Source organism: Sarcophilus harrisii, chromosome 3 (assembly GCF_902635505.1).
Source record: "Sarcophilus harrisii chromosome 3, mSarHar1.11, whole genome shotgun sequence".
Lineage (NCBI taxonomy): Eukaryota > Metazoa > Chordata > Mammalia > Dasyuromorphia > Dasyuridae > Sarcophilus > Sarcophilus harrisii.
In genome coordinates this window covers 84,223,177-84,237,073 of record NC_045428.1, presented here as the reverse complement: position 1 = coordinate 84,237,073, position 13,897 = coordinate 84,223,177, and the positions used below count along the sequence as shown (strand labels likewise).

At 34.0% G+C, this 13,897-nt stretch overlaps 1 protein-coding gene across 2 annotated transcripts in view; it reads left to right on the top strand.

Moving 5' to 3' along the window:
• The window catches only part of GTF2F2 (general transcription factor IIF subunit 2), a 167,528-nt gene that overhangs the window by 120,615 nt on the left and 33,016 nt on the right, over positions 1-13,897 (top strand). For both annotated transcript variants that reach the window (XM_031958395.1, XM_031958394.1), the window contains one exon: positions 13,393-13,492. In XM_031958395.1, coding sequence (XP_031814255.1) covers positions 13,393-13,492 — 100 coding nt within the window. The remainder of the gene's footprint in view (positions 1-13,392; positions 13,493-13,897) is intronic.

Genomic DNA, 13,897 nt, shown 5'->3' with positions numbered 1-13,897 from the left:
TTTTCCTTTTTTTGTCAAGTTGTAAGGTGGGAGACAGAAACCGAGTGGCTTTATTTTTCATTTCTCTTCAAAAAAAAAAAAGAAAGAAATCAGTCAGATGTTTGGTTTTTTTTAATGTGACTACAGATAGCTGAGATTTCTTCTTTTGAGAACTACCTGTTTTGTATCCTTTGGCCATTAAACAGGAAAATGGCTCTTACTATTATTTTTTCCCCTGAGGCATTTGGGTGAAGTGACTTGCCCAGGGTCACACGGCTAAGAAGTATTGTGTCTGAGATCAAATTTGAACTCAGCTCCTCCTGACTTCAGGGCTGGTGCTCTATCCACTGCACCACCTACCTGCCCCTTAATGGCTCTTATTCTTAAAAATTTGAATCACTTTATTAGACATGAACCATTTATCAAAGAAACTTGCTGTAAAGAGGTTTGATTGTTTTTTTCTAATTAACTACTTTCCTTCTAATTTTAGCCATATTGGATTTGTTTGTGCTCAACTTTTAGATTTTTGTCTTTATCTTCTGTGGTCATTAACTTGTTCATGATCTTGTCATTTGTCTAAATCTGAAAGGTCATTTCTTCCTTGTAATTTCCTTATAATATTACCCCCAAAAAAATCTATATCATGAATTCATCTGGAGCTAATCTTGATATAAGGTGTGAAGTATTGGTTTAAATTCAATTTCTAACTGCTGCCCAGTTTTTCCAGCAATTTTTATTTAATAGTGAGAAAAACTGTCACCAAAACTTATGAGTACTTATTCCAGTCTCTTAGGTCTTTAGGTTTGTTGAACACTGAGTTTCCAGGGTTCATTTGCTTCTATATTTTTGTATATCTAATCTTCCCACCCTTTTTTTTTTTCTTTTTAACCAGTAATCATTAATCATTACTGCTTTGTAGTATAGTTTGAGATTTGCTACTTCTGGGCTTCCTTCCTTTCTCCCCCTTTTTTTCCCATTATTTCCCTTAAGAGTCTTAATTCTGTTCTTAGATGAATTTTGTTACTGTTTCTAATGTTATAATCTCTTGTTAGTTTGGTTGGTGTGGTACTGAATAAGAAAATGAATTTAGGTATGTCATTTTTATCATATTGTTGCTACCTATCCATAGGAAATTAATATTTCTCCAATTACTTAAGTCTACCTTTATTACCCTAAAGATTAATTTGCAATGTATTCATATAGTTTCTGTATGTGCCTTAATAGTAGAATCCCAAGTATTTTATATATTCTGTATTTATTTTAAATGTAATTTCTCTTCCTGCTAAGCTGGTAAAGTACAGAAATGCTAATATATGCAGATTTATTTTATATCCCATAACTTCACTCAAGTTTTTGTTTGAATTAATTGTTAGTTGACTCTCTAGAGTTCCCTAAGCATATCATTTCATCTGAAGATAGCAATAGTTTTGTTTCTTCTTTTCCATGCTTATTTCCTCAATGTCTTTTTTCTTATTGCTATAACTAACATTTCTAATATAGTCAACAGGCGTTTATTAATTGCATGTTATGTGCCAGGCACTATGCTAAAAGTGCTAAGGATATAAAGAAAAGCAAAAAACATTCCTGCTATCAAGATCACAGTCTAATGTTAGAGAAGGAACAACATTAAACAAAATATATACCAGATAATTGAAGACAATCTCAGAGGGAAGACATTAATATCAAGAAAAACCAGGAAATACTTGGAGAGAGTAGTTCTTTTGCTAAGAATTGAAGAAAGCCAGGAGTAAAGAGAGAGAGGGAGAGAAATACAGACATAGGGATCAGTCGGCAAAAATACCTGTAGTCAGAAGTTTGATTTTCTTGTGCAAGGAACAGAGAGAATACCAGTATTACTTGACTAAAAAGGACATAGAAGGGAGGGATTCAAGCAGAAGATTGAAAAGGTAGGACAGTACTATATAAATTAATTTATTTATTCAGTGCCATATCAATCAAACTACCAAAAGGATTACTTTATAGAATTAGGGGGAAAAAAAACAACAAAATTCACCTGCTGTTTGCACTCTTTCTGTTGTTGTTTGCTTGCATTTTTGTTTTCCCTCTCAGGTTTTTTTTACTTTCTTTTTAGATCCAATTTTTCTTGTGCAACAAGATAACTATAAATATGTATACATATATTGTATTTAACATATACTTTAACATATTTAACATGTATCGGATTACCTGCCATCTAGGAGAGGGGGTGGGGGGAAGGAGAGGAAAAATTGGAACAGAAAGTCTTACCGAAGGGTCAATGTTGAAAAATTACCCATCATGGTTTTGTAAATAAAAAGCTATAGTTAAAAAAAAAATTTTAATCTGCAAGAACAAAAGATCAAGAATATCAAGGGGAATTAATACAGGGGGAAAGTAGGAAAAAGGTGTAGCAGTGCCAGATCTCAGATTATACTACAAAATAAAAATCACCAAAGCAATTTGGGTGCTACATAAGACATAGAGATTGATTAGTGGAACAGACTAGTTATGTAATATACCAGAGTTAAATTAGGGTTTATGAAAGAAAATGGAATGGTACTGTTAAATGAGTATAGTGTTTGATAAGCTCAGAGATTCCAGCTTGTAAGATAAGAATTCATTCTCCAACAATAAGTGTTGGGAAAAGCAGTCTAATAAAAACTAGATCTAGATCAACACTTCATACTGTGTACCAAAAGTACCAAATGGGTACAGGATTTAGACATAAAAGGTGATATCACAAAGTAGAAGAGAAATAGGAATCTGGGGGATAATCTTTGTAGCAAACTTCTGAAAAAAATCTCCAAAGGAAGAAATCTTAGCTACCAAAAGCCATGTAAAAGAAATGCTCTAAATCATTAATAATTAGAAAACTACAAATTGAAACATCTCTGAAATACTACTACAACTATCAGGTTGTCAAAGTTACTTTAAAAGCTAGGGGTAGAAATCATTTCCAATGGAGCAGTAATGAACTGAACCAGCTATGCCCAGAGAAAGAACTCTGGGAGATGACTAAAAACCATTACATTGAATTCCCAATCCCTATATTTATGCCCACCTCCATTTTTGATTTCCTTCACAAGCTAATTGTACAATATTTCAGAGTCTGATTCTTTTTGTACAGCAAAATAACGGTTTGGTCATGTATACTTATTGTGTATCTAATTTATATTTTAATGTATTTAACATCTACTGGTCATTCTGCCATCTGGGGGAGGGGGTAGGGGGTAAGAGGTGAAAAATTGGAACAAGAGGTTTGGCAATTGTTAATGCTGTAAAGTTACCCATGCATATAACCTGTGAATAAAAGGCTATTAGAAAAAATTAAAAAAGATAGGGTTGGGCAGAAACATAATGAAGATACTCTGAGAAAACAGATAACATTATCACTGTTGGTGCACCTATAAACTTGTCCAGCCATATTAGAAGACAATTCATAACTGCCCCAAGAGCTAATAAGTTGTACATACTCCTAAATCTGGCACTACTCCTACTACATCAATATCTAAGCAATCAAAGGAAAAGGACCCATGTATATAAAAATAACTTAAAGTAACTTTTTTTTTTGGTGTCACAAAATTGGAAATTGAGGGTGGTGCCCATCATTTAGGAATTAAATTAGGGTTTATGAAAGAAATGGAATGGTACTGTTAAAAATAATGAGGGGAATAGTTTCAGAGAAACTTGGGAAAATTTGTATAAACTGACAATGAGGTAAACAGAATTAAGAAAACTATTTCTAAAATAGCAACAATATTGTAAAAGAAATTAACTTTGAAAGACTTAGAAACTCTTTTCAATAGTGACCAACCACCATTCCAGTGGACTTATACGTGTACTGCTTATTTCCAAATGGAGAGGTAATGTATTCAAAATGCATTTTGAAGCATTTTAGAGTAGAACATAATCAATGAGAGAATTTCTTTTGTTTAATTATACATGATTGTAACAGATTTTATTTTTCTTCTTTTGGGGGGTGGGAGTGGCAAGAAGGTTACATGTGTGTTTGTGAGAAACAGATGGGAGGAGGTAGGGGGAGAAGGAGAGAGACGGAAAGATGAATCAAAAAAATAGAATTTTTTATAAAGGAGGGGTCAAAGTTGTGAAGCACTTTACAAGCAAAATAGAAAATTTCATATTTAAAACTGAGAGGATATAGAGGGCAACTGGATTCATTGACTAGGGGAAGATTCCTTGGTCAGATCTGTGCTTTAGGAAGGTAAATTTGACAACTAAGTAGATTATGGACTGGAGCGGAGAGAAATTTGAGTGGAGACCTTAACCAGCAAGCAGTTGTCTAGGCATTAGCTATGACAAGCTGCACCAGAATAGTGGCAGTGTCAAAGAACAGAAGGGAATATGTACAAGAGATGTTTCAAAGTTAAAAATGATACCTCATATGTTTTTATAAACATTTTCTTAATTGTTCTTTGAGTGATTAGAGTTCTTTTATAATTCTGTCTAGTCCCTGTGGGAGTTTGTTCCCCTCTGGATAGTCATTTATAGCTTTTTCTGGGTTTGTTTGCATATATTTGGGCAAAGATGATGTCTGATAATTCTGCATTCGTTGTGAATTCTCATTTCATTTTTGCTTCTGTTTGGTTTTCCTTTTTTTTAGCAATGGTCAATTTTTTTCCTCAGAAATCTACTTCTAGTTTTATTAATTCAAAGAGTTATTTGTTCTGTTTGTTTGTTTGTTTTTTGCTTTCATTTTTTCATTTTCAGGATTCCTATTTTTTTAACTTAAGATTTTTAAATTTGATGTTTTTCTAGGGGATTTTTTAGTTGCATGCCCAATTCTTTGATCTCTTCTGTGTGTTTTGGTGGTGGTGTTGTTATTGCTATTTCAAATAAGTATATTTTAAAAACCTTTAAAGACATAAAATTTCCCCTAAAGGATATTTTGTATGCATCCCATAACTTTTAATGTGTTGGCTCAATGTTATTATTGTCTTTAATGAAATTAATTATCTATTGTTTCTTTGACTTATTCTTTAACATTCCAATTCTGTAAGTGTAAGTTATTTAGTCTCCGGTTAATTTCTCATCCTTTCTTCAATTACCTATTATTGGTATCATGAACAGCCAAGAAATATATATATATATATCTTCCTTCTTTCTTTTACATAAAATTACATCTCTATTCTCTGTACCTTTTCACTAGCTGTCCCTCATGCCCAGAATACTTTGCTTTTTGTCTTCCTTTAAGATTCAGCTAAAATCTTAATTTCTATAAGAAACCTTTCCTCATCCTTCCCATTCCTGTTTCCTTCTCTCTGAGATTATCTTTGATCCATTCCTCTGCATATCTTTTATTTGCATCTTTCTTTACTTGTTGTCTCCTCCATTAAAATATGAGCTCCTTGAGATCATGTTTCCCAGAGCTTAGCACAGTGACATTCACATAGTATGGACTTAATAAATGCTTGTTAACTGACCTAACTCAACTTTAAATCTCTGCATCAAGCAACAAGATTAGATTAATCTTCAGTCTCTTCTATAATAGATCTTTAAGTCAGGATATCATTCAGAGTTTTAAAATAAATAGAGCTTGCTCTCTATGGTGTGATTTAGACACCATATATAAACACTCTAAGTGTTTCTTGTAGGTTTAAGTTAATGTTTACATTTACATACATTTATAGTTTTTAGATTGTCACCATAGTGAGAGAATATAAATTATTGGTTTAGGATAACTCCCCACAGAGACATGCTCCTTTTGCTTAAGTTAAATAGATTCATCATATTTTTACCCTATCTCACGTTCCCTTGTCTCCAAAGTAATTCTTAGTCAATATATATTTCCAGACTTTCCTAGTGCATTTTGATTATTTGCTTTATTACTATCTACCAAATGAAACTCCTCAACATAGTACTAAAAAAAAACCCTTTAATTTGCCCTTGACCAAGTCTAGAAGGTCAGTTATCATTAATTTAGCGCATTGTTGTTGCGTAGCAAAATTGTGAAAATGTGCTCTGACACTTCATGAGATAATGCTAAATGAATTATGTAGTGTTAGATAAAACCCTTTTTAAGTTACTTTAAATTATTCAAAGTTAATTAAAGTATTTTAAGATTTTTTTTAATTCCCTTTCATTTCTACAGGTTAACCTTTTGAGTTTTGAAGTACTAAGAGCTCTTTTTGGAAGGAGCATAAGAAATAATAGTTGGCATTTTCAGCAGATAATTGGAAGACCAAGATTCTATTGGAGCTTTCCTTCCTAGGAAAGAGAGGACTGTGCCAACATTTATTATTTTATGTAAAATGTTTAATAACATTAAATATGTGGCATTAGAAATTATAGATAGCCTCAATTGCTGACAAAACTTTTTTGTGTTTAAGATTTTAAAAAAGAAATATGAATCAAAAAAATCCAAATACAGATTGAAATCCAGTGACCCATAATAAGTACAAATACAAAGAAAGATATACATAAGCTAATGCTTTGTGATGAAATACCCAAACATACTGAAACCCAAACTCTGTAATAAATCTGGTGGCAATAATTTATTATGGGGAAAGGGGATCTGACTATGTGTCCCTTCTAGATGGCGCAAAGATAGAAATAGTAAAGTGAGCTGTTTGAAACATGAACAAAGATTTTATGGTGCAGTAAAAAACTGATGATAGGAAGGGGGCTTCAAGAGAAAGATGGATTGAAAAGAGAGTCACTAAGGAAAGAATTTTATGAAACTTTATGTCTTCATACATTCAGATATCAAGTAGTCATGTCAAAACACATATGTTCTTGAATGCACTCCTCTTAGATTTTTGATTACATGTTGATTTCAATTCAGTAGCTAAAGTATGGGGAATGATTCTTTGATCTATCTTTGAACTCTCTCCCTCTCTCTCAACTTTTAATTATCCCTTAATTGCCAAATCTGATTACCTTTTCTCAGTCCTCAAACTTTTTGACTTCTCTGTGGTTATGATTCAGTTAACTATGCTTTCCTCAGGAGCATTTGACTCTTCCAATCTATTTGACTTTACTTTTCAGTCTTCTTTCCCAAGTTATCATTTGTATCACACTGCCTAATTGTTCTTGTTGGTTTTCTAGAAGTCTCTAAATCAGTCTTCATTTCAGTAGATTAATCACTATGAGAATAGCCAGGTGTTAAAGTCCAAATTCTTTATTAACTCCTTGCCTGGGGCTCAGCTAGCTTTCTGGGGGGTATTCAGGCGGAACTTGGTCTCAGTGGAGGAAGGAACTTGATCTCAGTGGAGAAAATGCAGGAGGCCAGCCACCAAGGTGGTGTGAGATGAAGTGAATCTGTCTCTGAGTCAGAATCAATCTCTCCCAAAGTGCAGGAAGGAGGAGAGCCATCAGAAACCTGATCTAAGATGGAATGGTTCTGGCTGAGTTTGCCCCAGCTTTATATGTCTCTATTTTAATTACATCATTGTAGGTGTAAATCTTTTATTAAGTACTAAGTACATGTACTGAACTAGAGAACTATTAATCACCATGCTAAACTAGATAACCATTATCTTAGCAATTCCACTTAGCACCTTATAAGAATCCTTGTTTCAAGTACAGAGTTCTAGCCCATAACATCTCTAGCTTTCTTTTGTCTTAGAACATAGGTGGTCACACCCTCCCTGACTTTTCAGGGAGGTGAGAACCCCAAAAAGGAGGTGATCAAACCTTCCCTGACTTCTCAAAAAAGGAGGTGAGAACACTAAAAAGTGAGGTGTTCACACCCTCCCTGACATCTCAGGAAGGGAGATAAAAACATCAAAGGAAATGGGGAATCAAACCAGATTAGAGGGTTTCTGAAAGGTCTTACTTGAAACAGGTATACATAAATCCATCAACATGGGAGTATTACAAACAAACAACACGAATCAACATGGGAATTATACATGTCCATAAGTCTTAGAAATAGTCTAAAACCAATCTATTGTCCATTACTTCATGTGTCAAGGAATCCAATGATTCCTGCAGATTTTGAAGTCCTGTATCAGTCTTATAATGTCTCAGGGAATCCAATAATTCCTACTGATTTTAATGTCCTGCAACAGTCTCATCAGTCATGCTCTTTCAGTATCAGATGTTTCTTAGATCTTCTCCTTTGTTTCCAGGTTTTCTTTTTCTTTTTCTGTCTCTCCGATGAACAAGGCGAATACGGCTCATTGGCACCCATCTGATTCCTTCTCCATCTGTAGAGATACAAGCAAACCCTCTCCCCCAAGCAGTTAACCTATCTGGTTCCTTCCATTCACCACTTCCTGGATCTCTCCACATCACCTGGCGATTATATTGGAGCTGTTTGCACTAGACCCTGCCCTTCTGTTGGGTTAAAAAGCCTGTATTCTCTCCAATTATAATCCCTTTCTCTTATTCATTTCCCTGGATCAATCTACATTATGAGGCCCAGTGGAAGCCTGTGTTGCATTTTGTATACAGGGTTTTGGGTCTTCTCTCACCCTGTCCTCTCACTCTTATCTCTATGCCTACATTAAGCTTTCAGATGCCCTACTCTACCATACTGAAAGCCTTGATAAGTCTCTCTGAAAGTCCCTTGCTAAGAGGGACCCTGTCTTGCCATGTTCTGCATTCGTGCCCACTGTGGAACAGCATTTTATGATCTCCTCTAAAAGAATATCTTTGTGTAGTCTCCATATAATTCTTCTACAAACCTCATTAGCATTTTCTTTAGCGAGTTGTTTGATCATTATTTTCTGTAGCTGCATTTTCTCCAATCATTCGTATGACAGCTGTTTGCAGACGTCCCACAAAATCAACAAAAGATTCCTTTGGACCTTGCTCTATTTTCGTGAAGGTTTCCCCTCTGTCTTGCTTTCCTGGAAGGGAGTCCCATGCTTTGATAGCAGCAGCAGCAATTTGCTCATATGCTATCAAAGGATAATTAATCTGTGCTTAATCACCTGCATACTGACCTTTACCTGCTAGTTGGTCAAAGATGATTTGTATATTAACTCTAGTTTGCCTATTTTGTTGGGCTTGAATCCTACATAATTCATGATACTCCTAAAGCCACAATAAGTTTTGTCAAGGTTTTAAACATGTCCTTGCTATGGATTTCCAATCACTAGGGATTAAGATGTAAATACATATAAATTTTCTTATGAAATATAAGCTAAATTCTCTTAATGCCATTTTAACATAAAACAGTGTAGCCCCATAAAGAGTGCAACCCTTTTTCAAATCCTTGATTTTTTCCAGATCAAAAGGAGTGTATCTTCTCCTTTGTTGACCTGAAGAGTCAAACTCTTGAATAACAGGATATGCATTTATCAAATCAGATATATCCTGTCCTTTTTTTAGCTTTAACTAGTTCCTTTTGTAATCTTGTCATAGATTGCTTCATAGGTGGTGTTGATTGAGTCACTGCCCCTCCCCCTCCTCTTTTTTCCCCTCCACCCATGAAGGGTTAATTGGGGGGGAGGGTTAGGTCAGGGGATGGGGTATGCCCTAATGGCTCCTGCTGTGAAGCACCACACTCCTTAATTTCATCAGCTTTATCTTTAACTCCTTTCTTGTCTAATTCTTCATGCTTTTCATTTATCTTCCCCCTCCTGTTCTTTCTTCCTTTTGCTTATTCTAACACTTATATATAATTCCTTAAAGCCAATTGTAATATTCATTGTAACATTCACATAGTTGCTCTCCTACTAATTTCCGCTTGTCTGGATCTAATTCTTTTTCCTTAGAGAACCAAGATGTATATTTTAATATTTTGGGAAGAGTTCAATGATCTGCTTCCAAGTTACAATCAAACCTTGGTTTTTTATTATTTTAACTATGCTTTTGATTTTCCTTGGGGTGGAGAAGAAGGCTGTTTTCTAAACATTTGTCCCATTTCAGCTGAAACACTACTTTATCCCTTAACAAAGTTTCCTTCTTGTCTATTTTTGTACTCACTCTAATTTCTGGGTCACAGAGACTTTTCCACTGAACTTAGGATCATGTCAGTCTGGACTGCTGATTGTAAATCCTTAGCCCTAGATTCGGACACCAAAATGTAGCATTCTGGTTGGTTTTCTGGAGGTCTCTGGTCAGCCTTTGTTTCTGCTGAGTAATCACCACGAGAATATCCAGATGTTAAGGTCCAAATTCTTTATGGTCTCTTTGTCTAGGGCCCAGCTAGCTTTTTTGAGGCCCTTCAGACAGGCCTTGGTCTTAGTGGAGCAGGAGGACAGGCTAGCCACTATGAGGCTGATGAAGATGGAATGAATCTGGCCGAGTTTGTCCTAGCTTATATGCTCTATTACAGTTAAATCCATTTATCATACTGAGTATAAGCCAATCATTATATCACTAGGGAACCATTTGTTGTAAGATTAAATCAATCATGCTGAACTAGAGAATTATTAATCACCATGCTAAACTGGATTACCATTGTCTTTTTAATTCCACTTAGCACCTTGTAAGAATCCTTGTTTCAAGTACAGAGTTCTGGCCCATAATATCCTTGCTGTGTCCTAGGCCCCCTTCCCTTTTTTCCTCTTTGCTTTCTTACATAGTGACCCTTATAGTTCCCATGAATTTAATTATCATCTGTCTAGAGATAACTCACAAAAGGTTGAAAATGGATATGACAGTCCCATATCATCAAATACCCACTGAACTTTTGAACTGGGTGTTCATTAAGCATCTGAAGCTTAACATGTACAAAACAAAATTCATCATCATTCCTCTAAAACCCTCTTCAGAACACATATTTATGTCAAGGGTACCACTGTTCTTTTAATCACACACAAGTTCATAACCTGTCAGTCAGCAGTGAACAAGCATTTATTAAGCACTTTCTAATATGTCAGATACTGTGCTGCTTTGTCACATTTGACTTTTAGCTCATAGTGTTCAGTAAATCTTTGTTAATTGATGTGCAAAAGACATTTCCTTTTCTCTTTACTAGCCTCTTGGGACTATAGGTAGATGTATTCCTCTATTTCTTCTCAAATTTAAAATCTTAGAGGTGATTTATATTGTATCACATAGAATACTTTGTATTCTCCCAAATTCAATCATTTATCAAGTCCTATATATTCCTTACTGTGCTTATCAAACGGCAGTACCTTAGGATTTAGCTTTGTGTGTGTGTGTGTGTGTGTGTGTGTGTGTGTGTGTGTGTGTTCTATTTTTTAAGTTGCATATAACTTATTTTAATTTAATTTTTTAAAATTGTATATAATTTGTTTCCCCAAAAGATTACATCTTCTTGATAGTAGAGTACTTATATGTGTTCCTTAGCAACACTTAATTCTTTACTAATAGATAGGTAACATTGAAAAACTTGTAGACTTAAAACTTTCAAAAAACCATCTCTAATAATGAAAGTTATAAGATTGAAAATAAACTTTAATAAGGATTAAATATCATAGAAATTTGGTATATAATTACATTCTCCTGGAGCTTTGATGTCTTAAGTTTCCTATATGCTAATTGCTTAAAAGTTCTCATTAATTGGGGTTTTCTTTTACTTAGTTATAATAGAAAGTTGGGGGTCTCATTCTCTTTTGACCACATAAAAATCTTTTCTTCCTCCAACCCAATTTATTGCCTACTAAATATCTTTGTACTTTCCTGATTCTGGAATGACTTTCTCCTTTTTCTTCCAGACGCTATGAAGCTTTCCTTGGTCCTCTTAGTCTTTCTCATCATTATATGATCTTCATTAGCATCAATTGTCCACATAGTATATTTGGCACTGTCAGATGCTGCTTTGTGATATCATTTCTACTGACCCATTAGTCAGATTTTGTTTTATTTCTCTTAACTAGATAGTGGACTCAAGATTGTTAGAGAAAAGGGACTCTAGAGACCATCACTTATTCAGATAAGGAATCTAAGTGAAACCCAGAGAAAAACTGACAGGCAGAACTTGAATCCACGACTTCTGACTTCTAATCTTTTCCTTCATACTTCCCTTTCTTCCTTGAATACAAGAACTCTCTTACATTTTGTTATCTTCCACAATACCAACTTGTGTGTTACACAAAAGTAGGTGCTCAAATAAATATTGATGGACTAGATTAAATTCTAATCTTGATCTTATAACTTGGTTTTTTAAAATAATTTGCATTACTATGAATCTCAACTTACTGTTTTTGTGTTGTAAGTGCCTAATTTTTTTTTATTTTTTGGCCTTGAATTCAATACTATAATGCCTCCAACCAAACTGGTTTTGTCTCTTTTCCTTATGTACAATACTCATTCTCCTATCACTGTGCTTTTACTCTGTTGCAAAATACTTGGAATGTACCCTCTTCTTATTTCCTCTTTCGAGTCTCTTTTTTCCTTTAAGATATAACTCAAAGATCATCTCGTACCTGAAACATTTCTAATCATTTCAAGTACTTAATTCCCTCTCTCCAAATCTTTTTATTTTACTACTTTCTACATATTTGTATTTATTCATTTTATATTTTTATCTGTACTTCCATAGGATACAAGTTCCTTTCAAGAGGAATTGTTTTATTCTTGGTACTTGTAATGTACTTCCTTCAGCAAATTACCACTATGGATCATTCAATCTTTCCCTGCCCACTGGCAACTTCACTGCTTCCTAAAAATCTGTCTGTGTCTTTCCCTTCTCAATAAATCCTCACTTAATAGCTCATCCTCTGTGGCTGTCATCTTTTAACCTCTCCTCCCTTTTGTTTCTAAACTCTTTGAGAAAGCTGTCTCCAACTGGCACCTCTATTTCCGTTTTCTCTTTTTTCTGAGCTCTCTGTAATCCTGCCTCAATTTCAAAATTCAACTAAAACTCTTCTCTCTAGTTATTAGACATTTTTGCTGAATCCAGGGTGTCCCCTGGGTGCCCCATAATACTCTGTCCTGAGCTTTTGGTGTTCTTATAAGCTCTCATAAATCTAATTATCATCTCTGTATAGATGATTCTCAGATCTGTTTGTCCAGGCCTAACCCCAGTTCTAATCTCCAGTCTGCTGTTATTAGTTACCTATTGGACATCTCAAAGTGGATGTCTCACATCCACTAACATTTTAGACTTGGTGTAAACAAAACTGAATTCATTATCTTTCTCCCCAAACTTCCCTTCTTCTTAACTTCACTAATTTAAATATAGAACTTCAGTGAGTATTCATTTGAATACTAATATGCCCATATATTCAGAAAAAATGTATTGATTTGAGTCTATTGATCAAAGATAATTTTTAATATTAAAATTTTGAAAATTACTGCATTCTAAAACTTAGACAAGTTAACATGATATGAATACATCAAATAATGAGGGAAATTCCATTCACAAATGGAAATCACATATTACTTTAGACTTACAAGTACTGAAATATATTTTGTTTTGAGGCTAGCATACTTTTGAGTTTGTCTTGCAATATTGCTATCAATAAGGTGTAATTGCCAATAGTTGAATTATGGAGATAATTTTTCTAAGTGACAGATATAGAAGGTTATATTAATATTTCTTCCATTTTTCAGGTTACAAATAGAAGAATCTTCAAAACCTGTAAGATTATCACAACAGCTGGACAAAGCTGTTACAACAAATTTTAAACCTGTGGCTAATCATCAATACAATGTAAGTTTCATGAATTTCTTTCTCTGTGCTTTGCTATTTTTGTTCCTATGTCTAAAGATTGATGAAAATCTGGTGTAATTTAATTAAAAAAAAAAAAAAACTATGGTGTTCACAGATTAGCAGTGTTGATTTTAAGTGGAAAATCTTATTCATAGCTTTTTTTAAAATTCTAAAATATTTGTAAACTTATTTATAAATTTATTCTGGGCTATAGCATTCCAAAAAGTAGCATTTCCACATAAAAACAAGAGAGAGAAGGATTAAATGTAAAATCATAAATGTCTGTTATGTACAGTTTCTTTAAGTACATAACAAATTCATTTTTTTTCTTTGTGTTTCCTTCTGAACTTCCTTCTGTTCCCTTCTGTGTATCTTTTTAAATTCTATAATAACAACTTTTTTCTT